At 47.2% G+C, this 26,237-nt stretch overlaps 5 protein-coding genes across 10 annotated transcripts; 2 read left to right on the top strand and 3 right to left on the bottom strand.

Annotated features, from left to right (window-relative positions):
- Positions 1 to 6,257: 6,257 nt before the first annotated feature.
- Positions 6,258 to 9,122, top strand: TNFAIP8L2 (TNF alpha induced protein 8 like 2). Its single transcript, XM_061407244.1, has 2 exons — positions 6,258 to 6,364; positions 8,047 to 9,122. Exon 2 carries the CDS (start codon positions 8,052 to 8,054, stop codon positions 8,604 to 8,606), a length of 555 nt encoding a protein of 184 aa, XP_061263228.1. The 5' UTR covers positions 6,258 to 6,364; positions 8,047 to 8,051; the 3' UTR covers positions 8,607 to 9,122.
- A 2-nt stretch (positions 9,123 to 9,124) lies between these two features.
- Positions 9,125 to 18,156, bottom strand: LYSMD1 (LysM domain containing 1). 2 transcript variants are annotated; one of them, XR_009734627.1, is made up of 4 exons: positions 17,304 to 18,156; positions 10,772 to 11,130; positions 10,164 to 10,369; positions 9,125 to 9,480 (listed from the first exon to the last, which is right to left on the bottom strand). XR_009734627.1 is itself a non-coding variant. In XM_061407212.1 (3 exons), exons 1-3 carry the CDS (start codon positions 17,481 to 17,483, stop codon positions 10,231 to 10,233), a joined length of 678 nt encoding a protein of 225 aa, XP_061263196.1. In that variant the 5' UTR covers positions 17,484 to 18,156; the 3' UTR covers positions 9,125 to 10,230. The 2 variants fall into 2 exon arrangements, 1 of the variants encoding a protein (XP_061263196.1); XM_061407212.1 differs by having other exon boundaries at positions 9,125 to 10,369.
- LOC133241559 (phosphatidylethanolamine-binding protein 1) lies at positions 12,495 to 13,858 on the bottom strand. The gene has a single exon (XM_061407230.1). The coding sequence runs from the start codon at positions 13,789 to 13,791 to the stop codon at positions 13,228 to 13,230; it is 564 nt and encodes a 187-aa protein (XP_061263214.1). The 5' UTR covers positions 13,792 to 13,858; the 3' UTR covers positions 12,495 to 13,227.
- A 117-nt stretch (positions 18,157 to 18,273) lies between the features above and the next one.
- Positions 18,274 to 20,841, top strand: SCNM1 (sodium channel modifier 1). 4 transcript variants are annotated; one of them, XM_061407183.1, is made up of 7 exons: positions 18,274 to 18,439; positions 18,700 to 18,770; positions 19,006 to 19,094; positions 19,195 to 19,292; positions 19,368 to 19,456; positions 19,860 to 20,054; positions 20,687 to 20,841. In XM_061407183.1, exons 1-7 carry the CDS (start codon positions 18,389 to 18,391, stop codon positions 20,784 to 20,786), a joined length of 693 nt encoding a protein of 230 aa, XP_061263167.1. In that variant the 5' UTR covers positions 18,274 to 18,388; the 3' UTR covers positions 20,787 to 20,841. The 4 variants fall into 4 exon arrangements, with proteins under 4 accessions (XP_061263167.1, XP_061263157.1, XP_061263182.1 ...); XM_061407173.1 differs by having other exon boundaries at positions 18,285 to 18,490; XM_061407198.1 differs by having other exon boundaries at positions 18,339 to 18,439; positions 18,663 to 18,770.
- A 516-nt stretch (positions 20,842 to 21,357) lies between these two features.
- Positions 21,358 to 25,929, bottom strand: TMOD4 (tropomodulin 4). 2 transcript variants are annotated; one of them, XM_061407160.1, is made up of 10 exons: positions 25,821 to 25,929; positions 24,654 to 24,818; positions 24,293 to 24,449; positions 23,865 to 23,981; positions 23,314 to 23,403; positions 23,000 to 23,130; positions 22,795 to 22,902; positions 22,267 to 22,410; positions 21,871 to 22,015; positions 21,358 to 21,475 (listed from the first exon to the last, which is right to left on the bottom strand). In XM_061407160.1, the coding sequence occupies exons 2-10, from the start codon at positions 24,774 to 24,776 to the stop codon at positions 21,453 to 21,455; spliced, it is 1,038 nt and encodes a 345-aa protein (XP_061263144.1). In that variant the 5' UTR covers positions 24,777 to 24,818; positions 25,821 to 25,929; the 3' UTR covers positions 21,358 to 21,452. The 2 variants fall into 2 exon arrangements, with proteins under 2 accessions (XP_061263144.1, XP_061263134.1); XM_061407150.1 differs by having other exon boundaries at positions 25,793 to 25,915.
- Positions 25,930 to 26,237: the final 308 nt, after the last annotated feature.

Below are 26,237 nucleotides of genomic sequence, written 5' to 3'. Positions count from 1 at the left end.
AGGGATCAAACCCAGGTCTCTTGCATTGCAGGCAGATTCTTTACCAGCTGAGCCACAAGATAAGTCCAAGAGAAAACAAAAGACTTCCACAATAATGAAGCAAATTAACATTATTGCATGTGACTGTTATGTTGCTACCATTTCCCCCTTATCTCCTGGTTATTGGATGTGTTTTGAATTTCTTATTTCAGCAAATATCTATTGAGCACAGTAGTGCCAGACACTAAAGCATAACCCCTACGCCTCATGGAGTTTACAACCTCGTTAGGGAGGCCGTTAATAAAATCACAGACTACAATGAAAAGTGACTGTCATGATAAGGAAGGTACGGAGTTTTATAGGACTAGGAACAGAGGAGTCACAAGTAGTTTAGGGAGTCATGATGGCTTCACAGACCCAATGGCTTCAGAAGCCTTTCCAGCTGAGACCTGAAGGAGGGCTAGGAATTAACCAGGCAGGGAAGAGGTATGCAGGGGAAGAGTTCCAGGTAGAGAGACAAAAAGTGGGAGAGCGCAGGAAGAGGGAGAAGGAGAGGAGAAAGAAGCCAGCCATGATGTGATTTGGGGGAGCTGGGAGGATTACAACACAGACCAGAGGTAAAGCTGGAGAGGTAAACAGGTAAGGAATCGGTAGAATTCTGGCTTCTATATTTGCATCTTCTTGTATTTTCACTCCTTTTATTTTCCAATTATATATTTCTTTTATAAAATGACTTTTACTTTTTCCTGTGATTTTGACAGTGCCACCTACTATTGGCCCCCAAGTGTGTGATTAATGAATTAATAGAGCACACAGGAATAGAATGCTGCCACATTCATTATGAGGTTGGAGTCATTACCTCCTAACCTTGTGGGGTAACTGTCAGAAAAGCATAGGCTTGGGAATCACACAAGCCCTCAGCCTGCCATTTATTAGTTCTCTAATTTGGGAACAGGTTATCTAACCTCTTCAAGCCTCAGTCTTTTTCATTGGTAAAAGGAATATAGTGACATTTAGTTCATAGAGGTATCAGAGGATGAAGTGAGATATTTATATAACATCTAGCAGAGTGCACCCAACAAATGCCAGCTCCTGTTCTCTCCTCTCCTTTCCCTTAACTCCCAGTCCATTCTTTTCCGCCTGCCCCTGTGCCTTGCTTCATAAACATTACTTCTTCTTTGCATTTTCTAAGCCTCCCTCTCCACTGCTCCTTCCTCTCAACCTACAAATGTCCTCAAACTCCAAGCCAAAAATAGTCCTCTCTCAATCCAGCTTCCCATCCCTTTAAGCTACCTTTCCATTTCTCTTCATCCCTTTACCACCACATTCATTTAAGGCGTTGTTAACATTTCCAATCCAAATTCAATCAAGCTCTGAAACCTGGGCCGAGAGAGGCGGGAGTGAGAAAGGAGCCAAGGCCCAGTCACTGTCTCCAAGGAGAGAATCAATGGTTTTGGAGTCACTGGTATGCTGATTGCCTCCACTTCTAAACTTCAACCTTTCACAACCAGACACCTTTCCCATTCTTCTTTTTCTGCCAGAACTTTTACTTTCTTAAAAAGTCCTTTAAAAAAAAAAAAAATATATATATATATATATAATCTAATCAGAAAATAAGAGGAATGAAAATACAAGAAGATGCAAATACAGTCAATACCTTCTGAATCCAGATCTCAAGTCCTCTCATTGGTTCTCATCGTGTGCTAAAGAAAATTATACTGATGGTCACTTCCTTTTAAGTGTCCCCTTTCCTCAGCTAAAACTTTGCTGAAGCCCCTAACTCAGTCCCACTGGGCTGATAAATTTCCCTCCCCTGGTCAAAAACCTTTCAGATCAGATCAGTTGCTCAGTCGTGTCCGACTCTTTGCAATCTCATGAATAGCAGCACGCCAGGCCTCCCTGTCCATCACCAACTCCCAGAGTTCACTCAGACTCACGTCCATCAAGTCAGTGATGCCATCCAGCCATCTCATCCTCTGTCCTCCCCTTCTCCTCCTGCCCTCAATCCCTCCCAGCATCAGAGTCTTTTCCAATTAGTCAACTCTTCGCATCAGGTAGCCAAAGTACTGGAGTTTCAGCTTTAGCATCATTCCTTCCAAAGAAATCCCAGGGCTGATCTCCTCCAGAATGGACCGGTTGGATCTCCTTGCAGTCCAAGGGACTCTCAAGAGTCTTCTCCAACACCACAGTTCAAAAGCATCAATTCTTCGGCACTCAGCCTTCTTCACAGTCCAACTCTCACATCCATACATGACCACAGGAAAAACCACAGCCTTGACTAGACGAACCTTTGTTGGCAAAGTAATGTGTCTGCTTTTGAATATGCTATTTAGGTTGGTCATAACTTTCCTTCCAAGGAGTAACCGTCTTTTAATTTCATGGCTGCAGTCACCATCTGCAGTCATTTTGGAGCCCAGAAAAATAAAGTCTGACACTGTTTCCACTGTTTCCCCATCTATTTCCCATGAAGTGGTGGGACTGGATCCCATGATCTTCGTTTTCTGAATGTTGAGCTTTAAGCCAACTTTTTCACTCTCCACTTTCACTTTCATCGAGAGGCTTTTTAGTTCCTCTTCACTTTCTGCCAAAAGGGTGGTGTCATCTGCATATCTGAGGTTATTGATATTTCTCCTGGCAATCTTGATTCCAGCTTGTGTTTCTTCCAGTCCAGCGTTTCTCATGATGTACTCTGCATATAAGTTAAATAAACAGGGTGACAATATACAGCCTTGACGAACTCCTTTTCCTATTTGGAACCAGTCTGTTGTTCCATGTCCAGTCTAACTGTTGCTTCCTGAACTGCATACAGATTTCTCAAGAGGCAGGTCAGGTGTTCTGGTATTCCCATCTCTTTCAGAATTTTCCACAGTTTATTGTGATGCACACAGTCAAAGGCTTTGGCATAGTCAATAAAGCAGAAATAGATGTTTTTCTGGAACTCTCTTGCTTTTTACATGATCTAGTGGATGTTGGCAATTTGATCTCTGGTTCTTCTGCCTTTTCTAAAACCAGCTTGAACCTCAGGAAGTTCATGGTTCACATATTGCTGAAGCCTGGCTTGGAGAATTTTGAGCATCACTTTACTAGCGTGTGAGATGAGTGCAATTGTGTGGTAGTTTGAGCATTCTTTGGCATTGCCTTTCTTTGGGATTGGAATGAAAACTGACCTTTTCTAGTCCTGTGGCCACTGCTGAGTTTTCCAAATTTGCTGGCATATTGAGTGCAGCACTTTCACAGCATCATCTTTCAGGATTTGGAATAGCTCAACTGGAATTCCATCACCTCCACTAGCTTTGTTCATAGTGATGCTTTCTAAGGCGCACTTGACTTCACATTCCAGGATGTCTGGCTCTAGGTCAGTGATCACACCATCATGATTATCTGGGTTGTGAAGATCTTTTTTTGTACAGTTCTTCTGTGTATTCTTGCCATCTCTTCTTAATATCTTCTGCTTCTGTTAGGTCCATACCATTTCTGTCCTTTGTCGAGCCCATCTTTGCATGAAATATTCCTTTGGTATCTCTGATTTTCTTGAAGAGATCCCTAGTCTTTCCCATTCTGTTGTTTTCCTCTATTTCTTTGCATTGATCGCTGAAGAAGCCTTTCTTATCTCTTTTTGCTATTCTTTGGTACTCTGCATTCAGATGTTTATATCTTTCCTTTTCTCCTTTGCTTTTTGCTTCTCTTCTTTTCACAGCTATTTGTAAGGCCTCCCCAGACAGCCATTTTGCTTTTTTGCATTTCTTTTCTATGGGAATGGTCTTGATCCCTGTCTCCTGTACAATGTCACGAACCTCATTCCATAGTTCATCAGGCACTCTATCTATCAGATCTAGGCCCTTAAATCTATTTCTCACTTCCACTGTATAATCATAAGGGATTTGATTTAGGTCATACCTGAATGGTCTAGTGGTTTTCCCCACTTTCTTCAATTTAAGTCTGAACTTGGCAATAAGAAGTTCATGGTCTGAGCCACAGTCAGCTCCTGGTCTTGTTTTTGCTGACTGTATAGAGCTTCTCCATCTTTGGCTGCAAAGAATATAATCAATCTGGTTTCAGTGTTGACCATCTGGTGATGTCCATGTAGCGAGTCTTCTTTTGTGTTGTTGGAAGAGGGTGTTTGTTATGACCAGTGCATTTTCTTGGCAAAACTCTATCAGTCTTTGCTCTGCTTCATTCTGTATTCCAAGGCCAAATTTGCCTGTTACTCCAGGTGTTTCTTGACTTCCTACTTTTGCATTCCAGTCCCCTATAATGAAAAGGACATCTTTTTTGGGTGTTAGTTCTAAAAGGTCTTGTAGGTCTTTATAGAACCGTTCAACTTCGGCTTCTTCCGTGTTACTGGTTGGGGCATAGACTTGGATTACTGTGATATTGAATGCTTTGCCTTGGAAACGAACAGAGATCATTCTGTCGTTTTTGAGATTGCATCCAAGTACTGCATTTCGGACTCTTTTGTTGACCATGATGGCCACTCCATTTCTTCTGAGGGATTCCTGCCCGCAGTAGTAGATATAATGGTTATCTGAGTTAAATTCACCCATTCCAGTCCATTTCAGTTCGCTGATTCCTAGAATGTCGACATTCACTCTTGCCATCTCTTGTTTGACCACTTCCAATTTGCCTTGATTCATGGACCTGACATTCCAGGTTCCTTTGCAATATTGCTCTTTACAGCATCAGACCTTGCTTCTATCACCAGTCACATCCACAGCTGGGTATTGTTTTTGCTTTGGCTCTATCCCTTCATTCTTTCTGGAGTTATTTCTCCACTGATCTCCAGTAGCATATTGGGCACCTACTGACCTGGGGAGTTTCTCTTTCAGTATCCTATCATTTTGCCTTTTCATACTGTTTCCCTACTGTCTATGGCAAAAATCTGAAGTCTTGAGCAGCTCCTTTAAACCCTTCTGTGGTCTGGTCTTTTTCCTTCTTCACTTCTTTTTCAAACAACCTATGCTCTAGTCATCAGAATAAATCATTTCCTGAATATGCCTTGAATCTCTTTGTTTGCTCTTTGGCTTATGCGTAACTCCATTATCTGGGAAGCATTTCTTCCACACTCTGCCTGCTAGGTAGTTAAATCCATCCTTCTAAGTCTACCTCTTCAGCACTCCTATTAGAAAAAAAAAATCTAAATTTCTCTTTACTCTCACACTTCCTTAATTCCTTAAATTTCTATGAAAGCTAATGACATCATTTGGCTTGTATTAGTCATATGTGCTTACATTTATCTCCCTGACTAGGCTGTAAGATGCCTTTTTTTTTTCCTTCAGGATGTAAGGTTCTTGATGGTAAATAAATTTGCCTCATTTACGGACTGTGATTTGCCTTCATTTTTTGCATCCCGTTCGCAGCTATGAAGCATAGTCGATAAGCTCGTTGCCTCTAGTGGTACAACGATGTGCTGACACCTGCTGGTTATATCTAGTTCTGCAGCCTGACCCAGCATCTTCCTCTCAAGTATTTGAGGTGAAGAGAAGTGTCAGTCGCTCAGTCGTGTCCAACTCTCTGTGACCCCATGGACTGTAGCCTGCCAGACTCCTGTGCCCATGGATTCTCCAGGCAAGAGTACTGGAGTGGGTTGCCATTCCCTTCTCCAGGGGATCTCCTCGACCCAGGGGTGGGAAACCAGGTCTCCTGCATTGTAGGCAGATTCTTTACCGTCTGAGCCACTAGGGAAGTGTAAGTATTAGGGGTGGGGAGACACCCCTGGAAAATTCAATGGCAACCCGCTCCAGGATTCTTGCCTGTGAAATCCCACAGACAGAGGCGCCTGATGAGCTACGAATGGTCGGACATGGCTGTGAGATTGAGCATGTCTGCATGCCCTTACCCTGCCAGGTACTGGAAGCCTGTGCTCCTGGTAATGTTGCCCCACAGCACCACCCATCCTTCGTGACTCTAGGGGCACACTCAGACCTGCTGATCTCTAACTTGCTTCTTGTGTCTCCAGTCTAAGTTCAATACACTCTTCAGAACTTTCTGCCCCGACCCCCCCCCCCCACCCGCCAGCAATTTGTACATCACATTTCCCCCAGTACCACAGAAATACAAGAACAAGATCTCAAGGAACTGGGCAGCAAGAGTAGAAAGAGGCAGACAATTTGGGAACAGGGGATGTGCAATTCTTCCTCCTCACCTCAAGGAATCAAGACTGTTTCCTACAGAGTGCTATTCCTTTTGACCTTTGTCTTATTTATAGGAGGCTACTGGGGCCATGGACTTTCTTGGTGACAGTGTGATGAACCGGAGGTTGAGCACAGAGTAGGTAGGCGGGGCTTGGGGGTGGGGCCAGGCCAAAGGGCCTCTCACTTAGGAGCTTCTCCATTCTGTCAGCTCTCCCGGAACATCCAAGGCGAGACTGGCACCCAGGGCGCAGCAGGTGAGGGACTGGGCAATGACAGAGGGTAGGCTTCAGGGGAGATGGTGGCAGAAGAGTCCCAGCTCTGTCAGCCTGAGCTTTCCATATTGTGGCTCTCATTTGATAGAATTCCTGAGTCTCAGTGGGGAGGTCCAGCTCAGTTTTTCCTGGAGTAAAGCAGCCTCAGAAAGAAAGACATGGTTTTGGATGGGTGGGTATGGGGCTGAGGGATGGCGGTGGATAAGGGCACGTGAGAGACCACTGAGAGATGCAAGGAGATCTTAGGAGACACGGATATAGAGGTAAGGGCCAGTGAGAGAGTATGGCCAGAGGATGACAGGGCAGCACTCAGTCAAGTGAAAACAGGAGACTGAAACATGGAGGGAGGGAGAGGACAGTGGACCAAACGCGAGATGGCAACGGAGGCAGTGGAGAGCTGGGTAACAGGAAGGCCAAGGAGGAAGGAAGGCTCACATGGAGCAATCTCCTCTTCCGGCTGTCGAGTGTGGTCCAGAAAGCCCCAGCAAAGCTGGGGGCAGAGCAAGGTTCTGGGTTTCCACTGGATTGATTCGGCTGGAGGAGAACCCCCTACCCCAGTGACCCTGCCCTGCTTCTTCAGACTCCCATTTTGGTTGGGGGACAGGGCGAGGCTGCTCCTCACTGCGGTCAGAGCCACATCCTGCAGAGGAACAGGGGAGGGGGAAGTAAGAAGCAAAACAAGCAGAACCACCGTAGGCAAGACCATGGGGAGAGCGCTCCGGGACCAGGCACTCATGTGCCGCCAGCTGGTCCTGAGTGCAGCCTCAGCAGAGGCCCCGAGACCTCGGGGCAGTCTTGAGGTGCTTGTTCTCATGCTTCCTCAGCGTGCTTCAACCTCATTGAGAGCATTCCATGGGAGGAGGCTTCTTCAGATTGTGTGGTTCAACGCCCATTTTTATCATTTGCCAGTGACTTCAGTCAAATTGCTTAATTGTTCTTAGTTTCATTTTCCTCATTGCAAATTGGGGATACCTACCTTACAAAGGGTTGGAAGACTGAGATAATTCACATGAAGCACTTGCCATATAGTAGGTTCTCAATAAATGTGAATGATTATTATTTTTTTTCATCAGGACTCCAGGGACCCCTATATTTCTCATGTCTCTAAAGGCAGTACAGCACACTAGCTGATATGGGCTTTTGGAGTCAGAAAAACAGTTGTGTTTGACCTGGGTAAATTATTTAATGTAAGCTTAAGTTTGCTCAGCTGTAAAACAAAGATAGTAATAGCTACGCTTCACAGTGTAGGTGTACGTCTGGGTACAGATGTACAGTACCCAGTCAAGTGTCCAAAAAGGGCAGCTGTGAGAGCTGTCTGCCAGGTAAGCTTCATCATCTCCACTGCAGGAGCAACAGCCCACTTCTCTTGAGGTCTTAGCTGTGGTGCGCTAGCCTGGGGTATGCCCTCATCCCTCCAGCTAAAGCTCCTACTGCTCTGCTGGCCTGTTTTAGAGATCATGATGTCCTGCAGTCCTAAAGGGAAAAATGGGAACCAAGTGTAGTGGACTGAGGGGGCGCAGGGGGAAAGAGATGACAAGCAGAGATGATGATGAGACGGAAACCAGAGACAGAAAGGGGAAAAGCTATTTCTCTCTTGCTAAGGAAGCCTGTGGCCTCTCTTCTAGTGACTGATCACATAACCCCCCACCCCGACCCCTCCCTAGGAACCATGGAGTCCTTCAGTTCCAAGAGTCTGGTGCTACAGGCAGAGAAGAAGCTACTGAGTAAGATGGCAGGGCGGTCTGTGGCTCATCTCTTCGCAGATGAGACGAGCAGCGAGGTGCTAGATGAGCTCTACCGTGTGTCCAAAGAATACACACGCAGCAGACCCCAGGCCCAGCGGGTTATCAAGGACCTGATCAAGGTGGCGGTCAAGGTGGCTGTGCTGCACCGCAGTGGCTGCTTCAACCCCAGCGAGCTGGCCCTGGCAACCCGCTTTCGCCAGAAGCTGCGGCAGGGCGCCATGACAGCACTCAGCTTCGGGGAGGTGGACTTCACCTTCGAGGCTGCCGTGCTGGCCAGCCTGCTGACCGAGTGCCGGGACGTGCTGCTGGAGCTGGTGGAGCGCCACCTCACGCCCAAGTCCCACGGCCGCATCCGCCACGTGTTCGATCACTTCTCTGACGCCGGCCTGCTCACGGCTCTCTACGGGCCTGATTACACCCAGCACCTGGGCAAGATCTGCGGCGGGCTCAGGAAGCTGCTGGACGAGGGCAAGCTCTGAGAGTCCCAGCCCCAGCACGCTCCTTCTTGGCAGAATGGCTGACTGAGAAAACTACACACACCAGGCTCCTAACCCTGCGCCTCTGCACTAATGCTTTTCAATCCTCAGGCTTCAGTCTTTCCCAAGAGTGCGTGTGACTCTGAGACTACCCCACCCCCAGACTCCTGGTGGAGAAGCAAAGCTGAGGGTTGAGGCCTCTCTTCCCACTCCAGCCCCAAGACCGGAAACAAAGCTGCCTGAAAAAAGATGAAGTGAAACTTGGATCTCTGTTTTCCCTGCAAAGGGCCTTTCAAACAGGGAAGCCCCCTCACCTCAGAACCAGGGTAAGAGGACATAGCCCAGCTAACTCTTCTGGGGACACTAAAGACAGCTGGGGGGAAGGGGACCCTGAGAGACATTCTAGATCTGAAGGTCTGCAGAGTCTGGAGGGATCCCAGAGGCTCTGCTCCAGAGGGCAGGAAGAAGGGGCTAGGGCAGGGGAGAGTCTCACAGAGGAAATAAAACTATTAAAACATGCACAGGGCTCAATGTTTAATCTCTCCAGCTTTTTGTATCTTATGACCATCACAGAGGAAAGAGGTATATAAACACCACTCATCTCACCTCTCACCATTTCCATACAGGAGACTGAGGCATATTTCCAATATCACTGGGGTTTCTTTGCCTACTTCTGTTTAAGAAACTCAAAAAAACTGTACCACACATCAGTGCTACAAATTGCAAATAAATACGTAGTGAGGAGCAAGGCATAGATCAACAGGCTCTGGCAGGGAGAGGGTATAACAAAGAGGCTCCCATGGCAAAAAGATTCCCACAACTGTCTTCCTCTTCAAACTCAAGTCAATTCTTCTTCCATCCTTTAGTCTCACACAGGCTGAAGAAAGGAGCAGATCAGAGGGGTGAACCGGTGGCACGGAGGGTTCTGGACCCTACATTGCCTTTTTTTTTTCTCAGAGCAAGAGTTGTGAAAAAGTTACAGTGACCTGATTAATCAAGACTAAGCCCAAATTCTTTCATTTGAGACTGGGGACAAGGCCTGGCACAGTCTGCCACTCCCTGCAGAAGGGCTAGATCACTGATGGCCCATTCTTAATAACATGGTTGGCTAAGAAGGTGGGGAAGGTGGACTAGAAATCACTGGCTCACTGTTCCTGGGTTCCCCTCATCGAAGGGCTACAGAAATCCCATTTTTCAGCTAAGAGTGGGAAACAATAAGATACAGCAAATAAATATTACTTCAATATAGCACCAAATAAATTAGGTAACAGAGTTGGAGATGGGGAGGAAGTTAGGGGCTAGGGGAGTCCCTGCCTCCCTTCGCTCTAAGGCCAAGGAATCATGGAAGGGACAGGAAGGGCAGCAGGGATCTAAAAAGACCTTTTGAGTCTAAAGACCAACTCTAGACTCAGCCCAAGAACAGAGAAGGGGTCTATTTCCCATCCCCTACTCTTGCCAATAGAACTGCTCCAGGCCAAGGAACTCTTGACGGACAAGGAGGCTGGGGAGATGGCAGGAGTACGGGGAGGTAGGCTGGGAAGCCGTGTTCTTGAGCCTCACCTCAGGCTCCTCTCTCCCTCAAGATGCTCCTTCAGCATCTGGCTTCTCTCAATCAGTTCTGGGGACCTCAGAGTTTGAAGATTTCATCTTCCTGGTCCCGAAGTGTCCGGGTCCGAGAGGTCTGGGTCAGTGGCACAGGACCTAGGACTGCTCGTTGCTGCATCCGAGGAGAGCTTAGGTGAAGACTTGAATCCTCCCCAGGTATCCTGCAGGTGAGGAAAAGGGGGAAAAGCAACAGATCAAGGGAAGAGACTGAGATGGGCTGAATGAAGAAGTAAGTGGGAAGCTGTCTTCCTCTAATATACATGAGCTGGTTGCTTTACGATGGAGTCCAACACCCTCTGGATAAATCCTAACCCTAATCCTTCATGGATCATCAGAGCAGTAAGAACAGCCAACTATTTCCCTCCACTGGGAACACAGAATCACTTTCCAGTGCCTCCACCCATTCCAACAGCCATGGGCTCTGCGAATCATCTTGGGGCCACCTGAGGGAAAGGCTTCACCTTGCTTCTGCTGACACTGGGCTTACTTTGTGTCTGATCAGGTAAGATTGGGGGAACAGAGAAATTTACGGAGGGACTTAAAAGGACCCATTCAAGACTCACCCACTTTCCCCCTTTTTCAGCTTCTGGGCAGCAGCCTTCTTTGACAGGCTAATCTGTGAATCGAGCTTCTTGAGGAAATCGGAGGCAGAAAGGTCATGCCTGGCGGGCTCCTGGCCAGCTGTGGGAAGGGGTTCACCATTGGCATGTCCTAAACCTCTTTCTTGTTTCTTCCTCTCGGCTGAGTGTGGTCGAACTTCATCCTTACTTGGCTGTACTGCTTCTTCTCCATCCTTCTCTTCCTCAGAATCCAAACCATTGAACAGGTCTCTGGGCTCTGTCAGGATGGGGATGTAGAGGGTTTTCTTCAGGAAGATGGAGTCATTAGTATAAAGGCGGTTTGCACGCTTAATCTGTTCCATCTTTAAAAAAAAGTCACCACAATTAATGACAGTAATAATGATCCACCTTATATTTGTATAGCATCTCATGCCTTTTAAAGTGATTGTTCAGAGTCTTATCTGGCCCTATAATAACCAAAATTACAGAGGGCTATTATCGCTATTTTATTGATCAGTAGTTTTTCACACTTTTTGGTTTTAGGGCCCCTTTACATTTTAAAAAAATATTGAGGAAAAAAGCTTTTACTTACATTAATCACATCTATCAATATTTAAGGTATTATAAATTAAAACTTAAAAACTTTAAAACACTTAAACGTTAACATAAATATTTTAATGAAAAATAATGTATTTTATAAAACAAAAATAGTGAACATATAGCAAGAACAGAGGCACTGTTTTACATTTCTGTAAATCACTTTCATGTCCGACTTAATTGAAGACAACAGGCTTCTCATGTCTGCCTCTACAAGCATCTGCTGCAGTATCACAGGCCACATGGCTTCTGAAAAACACAGTGTGCACCCATGAAAATAAAAAAGACGCATAAAGTCTTGCTATTATTACTATGGAAATAGTTTTGACCTTGTGGATCCCTAAAGAGTCTTAGGGAGCCCTAGATTTTGAAACTACTGTGAAGATGAAGGAACTCACTCTGAAACTAACTAGATTCTAATGACCTTTCTAGCTCTTGGCTCAAAGGCAGTGGAGCAATATCCCCATATATGATACTTTGAAAACTACCATAAAGGTGAAGGAAGTGAGGCTCAGAGAGGTTAAGTGACTTGCCTAGCAAGCTACTGATAGAGCTAGAATTCTGGGCCTTTTTACTCCTCCCAGGAATGCTTTTCTTACGTATTTATTTTGGCCATGTTGCGAGACATGTGGGCTCTTAGTTCCCCGACCAAGGCTGGAACCCATGCCCCCTGTAGTGGTTAAGGCCCCCTTAACCACTGGGCCTCCAGGGAAGTCCCCAGAAATGCTTTTCTTATTATAATATTAATAATTTCACTGATCACGTATTTATTTAGTGCCTATTTATTCATCACTAAACACAGTGGCTGGCATCACCATCTATATCTACCTGCCTCCCAAAGTAGAAATATCACTGTCATCCTTAACTCATACTTTTCTTTCACCATCTATACCCAAGAGGTCAACAAAAATGCTGCAAAAATCTCATCTCTGGTCTCAGCTTCACATCGCCACTGACTTAGAACAGACTCAATATGTCTCATTTGGGTATTGTTAAGTTTTTTAACTGGTCTTCCTCCCTCCATTTTAACTTATCTTCTACCCTGCTGACATGTATCTTTTTTAAAAAAATTTAACCTGATCAATCCACTACCTTGCTTATGAACTTTCTTTTTTTTTTTTTTTTCATCTACACAGTGTTTTTATTTTTATTCAACTATAAGCAAACAGCAAAATTAACACAATATTCACCAACTCCAGAACAGTTTTCTTTTTTAAACCAAAGTGTGATTAATTTAACAAGCACAGACTTTCAGATTCTGATAACCTCTTACCCAGCCCTGCTGCTCATCTAGATGGCCAGGCTTTAACAGCAAAGCAATTTCTTCTATGGAGCTTTTTCCAGTATTGCTCTTTAAAGGAGCCACAGTGGGACACTGACACGCAGTAACCAGCCTGAGACGTTGGGGGTCCCCTGGTTGTCTTGGTGAGACAGAGCCGTGAAAACACATGCCAGTAGGTACCTTCACACACAATTCTGTGCTCAGGGTCACAAAGGCGGAGACAGTCAATCTCTTTTTTGTTTTCAACCTCCCTTAAAGATTCTTTGAAGTTCTGTTCTAATACTGCAGACCTGGTCTTTTTACCAGAATTTTTTTTCTTCTTTAAAGTCTGGGTTGTTGTTCGTCTATTAACATTTGGATAAACTGCATCACAGTACCAAAGAATCCCCCACCAAAATGGAGTTCAAATTTGATCAAAACATAACCCCCCTAAAATTATACAATACAGGCAGAAGGAAAGAAAAGTCACCCTAAATCTAAATCTGACCACTCAGGGCTTAGGCAGAGAGATGGGGGAAAATCTACATGCATCACTAAACTGAAACACTGTTTGGGAACTCTGGGACGATGTCCATCTCCTCTACTTCCCAGACAGCTGCTCGTAGAGCTTGGGCACATAATCATCCCATTCAGCCTGGTAACACGTGCCGGCCACTGGGGCCCCAAGCTCGTACTTTTTGCGGAAAGAGGCCACCTTGAATTTGCCACGGTGGTCTCCAGATCGGTTGCTGAGAATGGGCTCATCACACTTCAGTGGTCCTTCCTGCTCGTAAACCAGCCAGACATAGCGGTGCAGGCCTGTGCCCTTGGGAGGCCCAGAGCCCACATAATCGGAGAGAACCGTGCCACTGCTGATGTTGTTGCCCTTCATGTTGACCACCAGGAAATGGTGCCATTCCCTGTATTTGGGGTCCTTCCTGCTGGGAGCATCCGGATCTGTCAAGACCAAGGTGTACAATTTACCTGGATCAAGGCCATCCCATGTAATGCTGGTGGGCCGGTTTTTAACCTGGGTGGGTGTCAGCACTTTGCCCAGTTCGTCGACCTCCGCCCCGCCGTATTTGACCTGCAGCGGGTGCTGCGGCCGCTCATCCACTTCCTGCAGGCTCAGAGGCCCGGACCACTTGCTAAGGTCCACCGGCATCGCGGAGCAAAGCGGGTCAGACAGCAGAGAAAGCGGCTTGTGGACTCACAGCAGTCTGCACACTACCCGCTTATGAACTTTCTATGGCTCCCCACTGGGTCAGAGATAAAATCCGCATTACCATTCAAGGGCATCTCGCCTTCATAGGAAGTCCAGCCACACCTCCCTTCTGCCACTTACACCTTTTGCCATCCTGAACTTTTAATTTTTCTTCCAACATTTCATGATCTTTCACACTTTTGTGACTTTGTCTGCCTGGAACGCTTCTCCACTTCTCCCTTCTTGGCCAGGAAAACTTCTCATCAACTATCATTCCCTTTGTGTTATCTTCTTCAGGGCTCCCAATGCATACTGTAAATACTGCCATAATAATACCTATCTTATTATATTATACTGTAGGCATATTTGTCCTGTGCACACTGTGAGTCATTTAAGGGCAAGACTGGTGACTGGCTGTCTCTGTATCCCTAAGATTCTCCTCAATATCACACAAATTTGGCACACAGCAGAGGCTCATTAATGCTTTATGAGTAAAGAAACTAGATAATAAAATATAGAAACCACAGACACCGTATATCAGTATTTTATTACCCGAGGCCAGGCAGCCAGTTTTACTAAAAATTCATCCCATAAAGGCACCAGTTTGGGAGATCATAATTCTTATAACTGTCCAATATCAAAGCTGTTTCCACTCTAGGCCAAGACTACTAAAATAAACTTGACTAATAAAATCTTATGCTATAATGAGTTTAAAAATAAAATCTGATTGATTTGAACAGTAAAAAGAGTTAAAAGCGGCTTGCAGTTTTATACTTTTACTTTGTCAAGCACTTTGATGCTATTCATTTTATTTTGCCTAGATAATATCCTAGGTCCCTTCTAGTTCCAAGATGATATGAATTAATTTGTGAATTTTCTGTTGCTTTTATTACTTCCCAGAAGCACCATATATGGGGACATTGTTCCTCTGCCTTCGAGCCAAGAGCTAGAAGGTCATTAGAATCTAGTTTAATAGAGCAGTTCAAAGTGAGGATTTTATTTTTTAGGCCATGCAACACACCATGTGGGCTCTTAGTTCCGGACCAGGGATCGAACCCACGTCTCCTCAGTGGAAGCATAGAGTCTTAACCACTGGACCACCAGGGAAGTCCCATGAATGAGGATTTTAGAACAAGACAACTAGGTCTGAATCCTAGCTCTAACAATTAAACTAGTTGTATATAGTCTATAGCAAGTTATCTCTCAAAGCTTCAGTCTCCTTATCATTAAAAATTTGTTTTTATTGAAGTATAAGTACACTATTACGTTTCAGATGTACACCATAGTGATATTTCTTATCTTTAAATGGAAATGGTCACATCTACCTCATAAAGTTTCATGGAGATAATATGAGATAATAGAGCTTGGCATATACTAAGTGTTCCTTAAATGACAGGTAGGTAATAAATTACGTAATTTATTTACCTAAGTTTTTTATTTTTTATTCTTATTGTACAAATGAGGAAACTGAGGCCCCAGACAGTAAAGTGGTTGACTATCCAGTCACTCAGCTAGTAAGCAGCAGAATGAAACCAGAACCTAGAACTTTGCTTTACTAGACTACAGAGCTTTTCCGTACTCAGAAAGATACAGGGCAGTAAGAAAACCTCAAACAATAATTGTTGAATCACTAGCAGCAGTTTCCTTCATTGCACAACATCTGAGCCTCTGCTGGGATGAAAGGACTGCTCAGTACTTTCAAATCCATTTTCTTTATTTAGGTCTTCCCTCTACTTAAATGTTCACTTTACTATACTCCCAATCTCCAATGTGGAAATTTTAGCCAGACTTTCATTCATTCAAAAAACATCTATTAAGCTTCTATGTGCTGGGGATTATGTCAGACTCCAGAGACATAAAATTGAAAAGAAATAGTTCTGTCCCTTAGAGTGCAGGCTATTGGAAAGACAAAGATGTAAAGGATGTAGACCACTGGATTACACAGATTTATAGAGAGGAGCATAGAGAAAGGGATGTCCAAGTTTTTGAAGGCCCATTGTGATGGTCCCCTTAAAGTCTGCACTAATGTCCCCTTCCAAATAAAAACCAATCTTCTTTCCTGACTTCCCACTCTTTGTTAACACCTCTACAAACTCACCACGTTCTGTCACCTACAATCATTATTTGTGTCCCTGCTCACTTCTTCAGTTCAGTTCAGTCACTCAGTTGTGTCCGACTCTTTGCTACCCCATGAATCGCAGCACACCAGGCCTCCCTGTCCATCACCAACTCCTGGAGTTCACTCAAACTCATGTCCATAGAGTCGGTGATGCCATCCAGCCATCTCATCCTCTGTTGTCCCCTTCTCCTCCTGCCCCCAATCCCTCCCAGCATCAAGGTCTTTTCCAATAAGTCAACTCTTAGCATGAGGTGGCCAAAGTATTGGAGTTTCAGCTTCAGCATCCGTCCTTCCAATGAACACCCAGGACTGATCTCCTTTAGAATGGACTGGTTGGATCTCCTTGCAGTCCAAGGGTCTCAAGAGTCTTCTCCAACACCACAGTTCAAAAGCATCAATTCTTCGGCACTCAGCTTTCTTCACAGTCCAACTCTCACATCCATACATGACCACTGGAAAAACCATAGCCTTGACTAGACGGACCTTTGTTGACAAAATGATGTCTCTGCTTTTGAATATGCTATCCAGGTTGGTCATAACTTTCCTTCCAAGGAGTAAGCGTCTTTTAATTTCATGGCTGCAGTCACCATCTGCAGTGATTTTGGAGCCCCCCAAAATAAAGTCTGACACTGTTTCCACTGTTTCCCCATCTATTTCCCATGAAGTGATGGGACCGGATGCCATGATCTTTGTTTTCTGAACGTTGAGCTTTAAGCCAACTTTTTCACTCTCCACTTTCATCAGGAGGCTTTTTAGTTCCTCTTCACTTTCTGCCATAAGGGTGGTATCATCTGCATATCTGAGGTTATTGATATTTCTCCCGGCAATCTAGGAACCTCAGACTAAAAACTAGCTCTGCATTGTTTGCTGTGAATGTTTAGTCATTCTCAATTAAAATATTTCTATGTAGTTAACAGTACAGGCTTTGGAATCAGACAGACCTGTTTGAATTTTCACACCAACACTTATAAGTTATTTGACCTTGGTCAAACTGGTTAACCAATCTAAGTCTCAGTTTCTTCATCTGTAAAAAGGGCACAATAATTATACGCTTGATAGGGATGTGACGATCAAATGAGCTAATGGATGTAAAGTCTTTAGTACAGTGACTGGCCTAAAAAATAAATGCTGCTCCCCTCCGTTGGGATAATGGGACAGGATTTGTTCCCACCAGACAGTGCAACACTGAGATGGGAAAACAAAACGATAAAGGAGGACCAAACCTTTATCACAATCAGTTAATATAAACACAATTAAGAAAATTCCAGGGGAAGTTGCCTAGAGGGCCATACATTCTCATGAGGAATAAACCTCTTCTAATTGGGTGTCTACGTCCCAATCCTGGAAGACTCACCGTCACCCCGTATTTGAGTGCTAGTCCAGCCAGGGTGTCTCCGGGCGCCAACTGATGCTCCAGGCGTCTTTCCCTCACCGGGGAGCAGGCAGACTGCACCAGGCTTCCATAAGAACGAGCCCGGCTTCCATGAAGCAGTCCTGACCCCCCGAGAGGGGCCTGTCTAGAGGGAGAAGCCATCTCCTCACCCTGCGGACAACTGAGGTTACAACCCCCCGGAGGCCCGGCCAAGTAACCGATAATGACGGGCTCGCGGTCCGAGAATGGGTATCTTAGAGGATTCCTTTCCCTTTCAGTCTTCTCTCTTAAGTCTCCCCGCCTCCCCCGGCGAGACGCGACTTGTCAGCCCTAGCTTCTCCTCCCTCCAAGTCCCCTTCCCACAAATCTGTACTCTGACTATTCAGTCCCTACCTGAGTCTTCCTTAGCACCCCTCCGACTTTCGACTCCCCACAACAACTCGCGACGTTGACCCCTGACCTTTGAACTCTAGCAGTCTCCTTAACACGCAGCTCAATTTGCCCCTACGTCTGGCAGCCCGACCTCCAGGCTCCCCAGTATCCCGACTCCGCCCCGTCCCGGGGTTGGCCCTCTAGGGTCAGGAACAGATCAGGCCCACCCTATGTGGGCTGTGGCTGCAGGCGAAGGGCGTGACAATAGCCAGAGTCTGTAGCACTCTTTCTCCTTCAGAGATCCTCAAAGGTATTCTCCAAACCAAATCAGTCACACCCTCAAATTCGGGCTCCACATCTAGGTTCTTGTCGTTCCAAACACCTCGAATCTGCCAAGACGAAAGGGCCTGGATCCAGCCCGGCGGCAAGCTCTTTGAAAAAAAGACTTCATTTCCCAAAAGGCCCCGTGCCGGTGAGGTCACAGGGAACCATAAGAAATGCAGTCCCCCTCTGCCGGCTAGAAGCTGGCTTCCGGGATCGCGCAGTGCATTCGTGGAACCACATCCCCGGAAGTCAGGGGGCCAGCCGGAAAGAGACCGGAAGGAACGGAGACGACCCACTCCCGCTACGGTGGCCTGAAAGGAGTGGCGAAGGCGGCTGGATAGAGTTTTTGATTTCTGGGGCTCACAGTCTTGATGTCTTTCAAGAGGGAAGGAGACGATTGGAGTCAACTCAATGTGCTCAAAGTAGGCGGAGAGGAGTGCGTCCGAAGCAGCTTCACCTGCCCTCTGAAGGCTGTAAAGGAGCTGTTTTGTTGCTGTGGCAACAACTGGGGGGCGGGGTGGAGAGAACCAAAAGACTAGAGGTGGTGGTGACCCCTTCTTCGCCGCAGATGTGTGTTCTCCCATGGTCTATTCCCTTTGAGTCCTCTCCTCTATCATTTCCCTTTTATCCCTCCCTCATATCCAGCTGATCCCGTCCGGACTTCTTCCCCTGTCCCCTGCAGAAACGAAGAGTCGGGGACCTGCTTGCCAGTTACATTCCAGAGGATGAGGCATTGATGCTACGGGATGGACGGTGAGAGCGAAGAGTGGATCAAGTTTAAGGGTTTTGAAGTTAGCGGCTCAAGAACTTTTGTTATTAAGGAGGAGAGCGGGAGTATCTAGAATTCTTTGGCTGGGAGTAACAGGGATGTGGGTGGTGGAGCCTGGGAGACTTGGGAGTTGGGCTTTGGAAATGAATGCTTGGACGGGGTGGGACCTATGACCAAGACTCCACTCCCCAGGGACCAATTATCTTTCCTACTCCCCAGCTTTGCTTGTGCCATCTGTCCCCACCGACCTGTCCTGGACACTCTGGCCATGTTGACTGCCCACCGTGCAGGCAAAAAACATCTGTCCAGTAAGTTTGGGAAAAGACAGACGATAGAGTGTAAACCCTTAAAATCTCTTCAGACCACCCTTGGTGCCCTGCTTTTAATCCTCTTCCCCTCTCTCCTCAGGCCTGCAGCTTTTCTATGGCAAGAAGCCGCCAGGAAAGGGCACAGAGCAGAATCCAAGACAGCATAATGAACTCAGGAGAGAAGAGACCACAGCAGAGGTAAGGGGAAGTTGTGTTCCAGGCAGGACGTGCTGCACGCCTTAGGCTTGACTCTGTCTTCTGTCTCCATGCCAGGCTCCTCTCTTAACCCAAACTCGACTTATCACTCAGAGTGCTCTGCACAGAGCTCCTCACTATAACAGTTGCTGCCGCCGGAAGTACAGGTCAGTGGGATGGGAAAGCCAGAGGTAGGGAGGGACAAGAGATAGCTCTAAAGTGATTATTTTCCTAATTGTAATCTGAGAAATACTAAGCGTTCTGGGGGTGTTAACTTGTATTTCAGGAAAAAGATTTTTGTAACTAAAAAAGTGCTTTGTAATCCTATTTGATTAAAAATTAGTGTATTTTAAGTGTTCTACAAAATCGTAAGATAAAAAAAAAAACCCCTAAAAGATTAATTTAGACTTTCCTAAATTTACTAGATTTCAAAATTTTTTTTATGCAGAACACTTACTAATATCTTGAGGAACACAGAATTGAGAAGCACTTCTATAAGGAGTTGGGAGTCACAGGAGATTAGGCCCTTTCCTTTACTGCTTTTACAGACTTCGATTCTTCTCTGTCCAGACCAGAAGCCCCTCGTCCCTCTGTCTCTCGCCCCCCTTTGCCACCCCCAGAGGTTGAACCCCAAGGTGGGAAGATCAGTAGAGAACCTGAGCCTGAGGCTGGTTCACAGACCAAGGAGTCAGCCACTGTCTCATCCCCCGCACCTATGAGCCCCACAAGAAGACGGGCCCTGGATCATTACCTCACCCTTCGAAGGTGAGTATGCAGAATTTTTCCTCAGTTTTTCCCTTTTCTCTCTGACCCTCCTTGTTTCAGAGCTTCTCAAGTGTTTTTACTTATCCCCATGGGGCTTCCCAGGTGGCGCAGTGGTAAAGAAACCACCTGCCGGTGCAGGAGATGCAGGTTCGATTTCTGGGTCAGGAAGATCCCCTGGAGGAGGGCATGGCAACCCACTCCAGTATTCTTACCTGGAGAATCCTGGCGGGCTATACTCCACAGGGTCAGAGTCAGTTCCTCCTGAAGCAACTTAGCACACATGCATGCATGCACAAAGACTCCTTACATATGTAACTTTTTTTCAAATAGTTCAGGAAATGAATTACAGTTAGATAGAAAGAACTATTGGGGCTTCCCAGGAGGCTCGGCAGTAAAGAATCCTCCTATAATGCACAAGAGGCAGGTTCGACCTGAGTTGGGAAGATTCCCCTGGAGAAGGAAATGGCAACCCATTCCAGTATTCTTGCCTGGGAAATCCCATGGACATAGGAGCCTGGCAGGCTACAGTCCATGGGGTCACAGAGTTGGACATGACAGAGCACTCACACACATGCTTTTATTAATTTAATAAACTTCTTTTCCTGACCAGTTCTGTGTTCTGGTGTTTCCAGCTCTGGATGGATCCCAGATGGACGAGGTCGATGGATAAAAGATGAAAATGTTGAGTTTGACTCTGATGAGGAGGAACCCCCTGATCTCCCCTTGGACTGACATCCTCTTTCCCCATTCATTTCACAAATAAACTACAGCAGGCGCTGGGAGCCCAGCTTTCCCTGACTCTGGTTCCTTGTTTCAGGATTTCAGATCTGTTCATTCTCAGCCCAGCCAATTCTTCTCTGCAAGGTACACAGCTCCCCACACTTCTAACCCTCCCCCACTTTCTCCCAGTCATGCCAAGCGTCAGCTGCATGCAGCCTGGTGCCCTATTAATAAGTCTGTCAGAAGGAGGTTTTTGCCCTTCGTGTTTTCTGCTTTCTTCTCCACCTCCACTCAAAGTCCTTGCCTCCTTCCAATAACATGAGGGTTGTGGGTAGGCACTGGTCGGCGAGGAGGGGTTGGACATGTCTGGAAACAGCCACCCTGTGAAAGTAGAAGAGACTAAAGGCATTGGCAGGGTTATGGGGAACACCAAGGGAGGGAGCTCCCCCCACCTCCTCCTGGTAATTTGAACCTCCCTGCCTGCTGATCCCCAGAGTATAAATAATCCCCTGATGAATTGGCAGTAACCCTTGGGGTTTAGCGCCAAGATTTCCACTCCAAAGCCCAAGGAAGGAGGCAGGCAGAGTGGACAGTAGGGCCTTTATTTACAGGAAAGGGGGGACAGATGATTTAAGCTTTCAGGGCTCCGAGCCTTAGTTGGTAAAGGGAAAGGTAGTGTTATCTCTTCTTTTGCTGGCGACCTGTAAAGGAAGAAGAGTAAACACAAGTCATTATCCCATCTCTTGCCTCCTGCAAAGGTGTTCTTCTCCTTTCTAGTTCCTTGGCCAGACTCATAAAGAGGTAATGTCTTAGGTCACCAAGCATGCTCCTCCCCGCCATGTTAAAATAAGAGACAACAGGGCAAATAAAAACACATGGCCCCAATGGCTGTAACTACCTTCCCTTTGCCTCTCTACTGGTATACTTGGGCAGAGGAGTTTTGCTGTCTACTTTCAGGTCACCTATGGTATTTGAACTTCTGTGAATGTCACTTTGGCAGCACCCGGCTGCTAGTCACTGTTAGCGTTCAGGGGCATCCACCAGCTTCTGCAGCTCCTTGCCTTCTCCCCCATGCACCATATCTGCAGCTACTCACGCAGTTCATTGTTCCGGGTCATGGCCTGGGCGGCCCGAGCGCGTGGCCCCTGCTGTGTAAAGTGGTAGCCAAAGCGGACAATGGAGGGACACTGTTCAAGCACGGTGGCCATCTCCATCTCCACCGCGTCACCAGGCCACTGGCGCTGGAGGAGGGCGAGATGGAAGCCGTCAGCACCCCTCGTCTGGATTGTTCACCATCTCAGACCACCAACCCTTTGGGAGGTTAAAGAGACTCATTCTCCGTAATGAGTGATAAGAGGTGCTGCCTTGGCTCCCCTCATAAGAAGAGGGAGAGTTCAAACAAGATCAGATGAGATCCTGTCTATGGCTGTCCCAGGGAAGAGGATCAGTGAGTGTTAGCTGACTGCAAAGACTAGGGTAAGGGAAGGCTGACCTGGTTGTCTACTCGGAGCTCAGTGAGTGTGGCGTTCTCCCGAACTGCCTTCAGCACAGCCATAAGCCCTGTGCTGCTAATGAAGTTGGATTCGATGTTCAGGCTCTGGAGGCTACGATTCTCACGCAACATGTCAGCCACCGCCTGGGTAGTAGGGACTTGGATTAGGGTTAGGGTACAGTTTCACAGATGACTGAGGAGAGAAAGAACAGGAGCGAGAGGGAGACAGCTCTTTGAGAAGAGTCCTTGAGCTGGGTGTGGGGCTCCAGGGAGGCAGAGGGAGGGTAGGTAGTAGGGAAGGCCGTGGGGTGACGTGTGCAGTGCAGTTGGGGGTGGTTGAGAGGGTTTGGTGCTTTAGGAAGACAATCAGGATTTCCCAGCTGTGAGTCAAAGGACTGAGGGGAGGAGTCTCCAGCAGGTCTCCCCTAAGAGAGTCGATGGGAATAGCACCCCCAGCTCAACCCTTTCTGACAGCCCTGCCAGGGAAGCATGTCCAGGGAGAGGGTGAGGGATGCCAGCTAGCCTTACATTGGCAACAGGGTCACCACTCCTTGTGGCCACCAGGCTGAAGCTCCGGACATGGGTATTTGTCTTCATGGCCTCACACAGCTCAGTTAGCATGGGTATCGGGATGTCCTATCAAAGGGGAATAGGAGAGGGTGAGCCAGGGAACTCACAAGACAGCAGAGTTAGGCCAGTGTTACTGCTTAGAGGATGGGGTCAGATATCACACCTGGATATTATTGAGGTTCACCTCCTCTACCTCCTTGTCGTTGCTTCGAACACTCTTCAGTATCTCCTCGATGTTGGTGGGATTTGGGGGCTCATCTGGCACTGGCTTGTACTTGTCAGGCTGCACCACACCTGGTGGGTGAGGGGAGGAAGGAAACCCCAACATGTCCCTCACAGTCTCCTCCCCATTCATTCTCTCATCACGTATGCATTATGTCTGCTCCCTGACTGCCTCGTTTCACCCTTTGCTACCTTTGCTCAGACTTCGGGACACCTGCCAGGAGCCCTGGGCGCCATGCTCCCAAACACACTCACTGCTAATGCCTTCGGTGTTGCAGATTTCTCCGCTGCAGATCGCATCATAGTACTGCTTGTTGCTCATCAGTGTGTACATGCCCAGAATTGCTGGAGAGAGTAGGCAGAGGAGGGCACAGGGAATGAGGAAAACGCGCTTGTTCCAGGCCCCCCCCCGACCTCATTCTGGATCTATTGCATTTTTGAAGCCTGACCTCTTCCAAAGAGGTTTCCACTTTTGGTCCCAGGGGTCCCTTCCATTAAGCTGTGTAAGGCAGTGGTTTTCAAAACATTGAGACAGGGCGAAGGGAAGGTCCCTAAGGAGCCACCACAGGGTGAGGGGGTCTGTCAGACCCTGCTGTTTGCAGCCAAAATAGTTTTGTTTTATAATCCCTGTAAAATCGCCCTTGAGATGTTAACTTACTAAATTTAAAAATGAGTGTACACATATAGACAAAAATTAAAAACCACTATCTGAGGCTTTCTCAAAACATCCACATCCCACTAGTCCCATGCCATGTTCACGACCTTTGCCCCAGATCCTCCCAACTCAACTGCCCACAGCTGCCCACCTGCAATGTCACACATCTCAGCATCTGTGGCGTGGGCCAGCGCCTCCTCCAGCTCAGGCTCCAGAGTGACCTGCTCCTCCACTGGAATTTCTCTCTTGGGCTGGATGTAGGGTTTCCCTGATGGGGAGATGAGGATGGTTCAGGTCGAGGTCATTTCTCCTAAGATCCTGGCTTCCAGCTTCCTTTCCTTCTCCAGGAGGTAGAATGCTGGGTCACTAGGAGCCACTGTAAAACCTGAGTCCTCTACAAGCTCAGGACTCCTGGGTCCCCTTGATCACTTCTAAGAGCTGGAGTGTAAGTTGGCATGCAGGTGTAGGCAGCTGATTTCCTGGCAGTTAGGAATGGGCAAGTGAGAAGAAAGCTGGAATGGGGACATGTGAGAGACCACCATTGGGTTCTAGGAGGCATGGATGTTAGAGATCCCATACCCTTCTTCTCGCCTGTGAAGGGCACCAAGTCATCACGCTCTTTGACCTCTAGTGCCTGCTGTTCCAGGTACTGCAAGAGGGCCTCTCGGTCCAGCGGCCCCGTTGGGCTCTTCTTTGTCTGGTCACGTTGTCTTAGTCCAGCTGGCAGGAGCATGTTCTTAGGGGTGAGTTTTAGAGAGCAAGTCAGGGCCCCCCTCTGGCCTGGGGCACCTCCAGGTCTCTCTAAAGCATCTCCAGACACTGTTCCCCTGAGCTTCTTAGGACTCTAAGCCCTGTAGATCACCCTGGTCTCAGTCCCCCAGGGCCCCACACCTTTCCTACTGCCTAGGGATTGCCCGATCCCCTGTGTGGGAGCCCCTACCTCAGGGTCCATCTCCTGTAGCTCGCAGTCCAGCTGTTCTAGCTCCTCAGGGCTCAAGGTCTTTAGGATCTCATCTTCATCTATGTCTCTGTATTTTTCCAGTTCCTTTTGATACGATGACATGATGGCCCCCACCCCCTCCCCACTGTGTGGCACTCACGGAGCCTGGGTTATAGGGAGAGAGTGGTTGGACAATGGCAAGATGTACATGGACACAGAAGGGAAACAGACAAGCCAGTGGGGCAGAACAATAAATAAGCTGGTTGCCTTGGCAGATAGAGATCTAGCTGGGCGTGGGAAAATGGGGGAAGGTTGGGTTGTTTAGTTAGAACTGGAGCCTCCTTCCCGCTTCCACAGCTTCCAGACACTCTGGATGGGGATCCCAGGTATGCAGAGTGAATCCCTCTCCCCATTGTACCAGAAACCCTGGCAGTACCCCTCCCTTTAACCTCGCCTGTTGGTGCCTCTTGCCCTAGCACAGCTGCCAGGAGCCCTGCCATCACAGCTGGCCCCAAGCCCAATTCCTAATGCAAGGAAGGGGGCCAGGCAGAGAGCTTCAGGGAAATTCCACCTCTCTTCCCCCTAATCCAGTTATTCCTAACCTGGCTTAAGAAACCAAGGAGGATTTGTGGGGGGGGATAGATAGTGCTCTTACTCCACCCTCATTTCCTTTCATTGTGAGGGATCAAGATCTCATTATGTTTGCTAAAATCCTAAATCCTGAGGGAAAGTGAGAGCTCAGAGGACCTGGGAGACATCCAGACTGGGGGAGGGGTGGCACAGCATTAGGAGAAGGTACTGAGTTCACACAATGTGTCCCTGGCTTTGGACGGGAAGGCGACACCAGTCTAATGGGTGGGAAATGCTTTCTAAATGGGATAGTTTCTCTAAAACCAGTAAGAGGATTAAACTTGCATGATCTTTTAAGCCGCACATACACACCATGCTGAATATGAAAGACTGAGAAAATGTGTGAGATACGTACATTGACAACGTAAGTTAAGGGAGAGGACAGACAGCGACAGAAACAGAGTGACAGAGAGGCAGACACACTCCACATCATTCCCAGTAGGAGCCCTTCTTCTCCTCCCATCTCCCACCAGACTCTGATCCACAAGCCCCCTGCCTTCCCCACCTACCAGTCCTGGTCGCCACCTCCCTTCTCACCTCCCCTGCTGTTGGTTGGTCTGTCTGTTCTGCTGGAGCACCGTCTGGGCAGCAGGAGGAGCCGGTGCCGAGGGAGAGGGTGGGGGAACAGTGAGCTCAGCATTTTATTATTTTAGCTCTGGCCAGGTGGGGGGTAGTGGGAGATCACATATACACAGCCCCCATACCCTGCCCAGCCCTGAGAGCCTCTAGTGGCCGCTAACAGCCATGGCACCTCCTCCCCTTCCTCCAAGCCCGAGTCCCAGAAACTGGACTTCTACGAATCACAGTTCCTATTAATACTTACTGGATTGGCCTAAAAGTCTGTTTGGGTTTTTCCATGGTATCGTACAGAAAACCTGAACCAAATTTTTGGCCAACCCAATATTTAGTGCCTGCTATATTCAAAGCAGTGACTATAAGGAGATATAGAGGTGA

This window comes from Bos javanicus, chromosome 3 (assembly GCF_032452875.1).
Source record: "Bos javanicus breed banteng chromosome 3, ARS-OSU_banteng_1.0, whole genome shotgun sequence".
NCBI classification, from domain to species: domain Eukaryota; kingdom Metazoa; phylum Chordata; class Mammalia; order Artiodactyla; family Bovidae; genus Bos; species Bos javanicus.
This window is presented reverse-complemented; position numbering and strand designations above follow the sequence as displayed.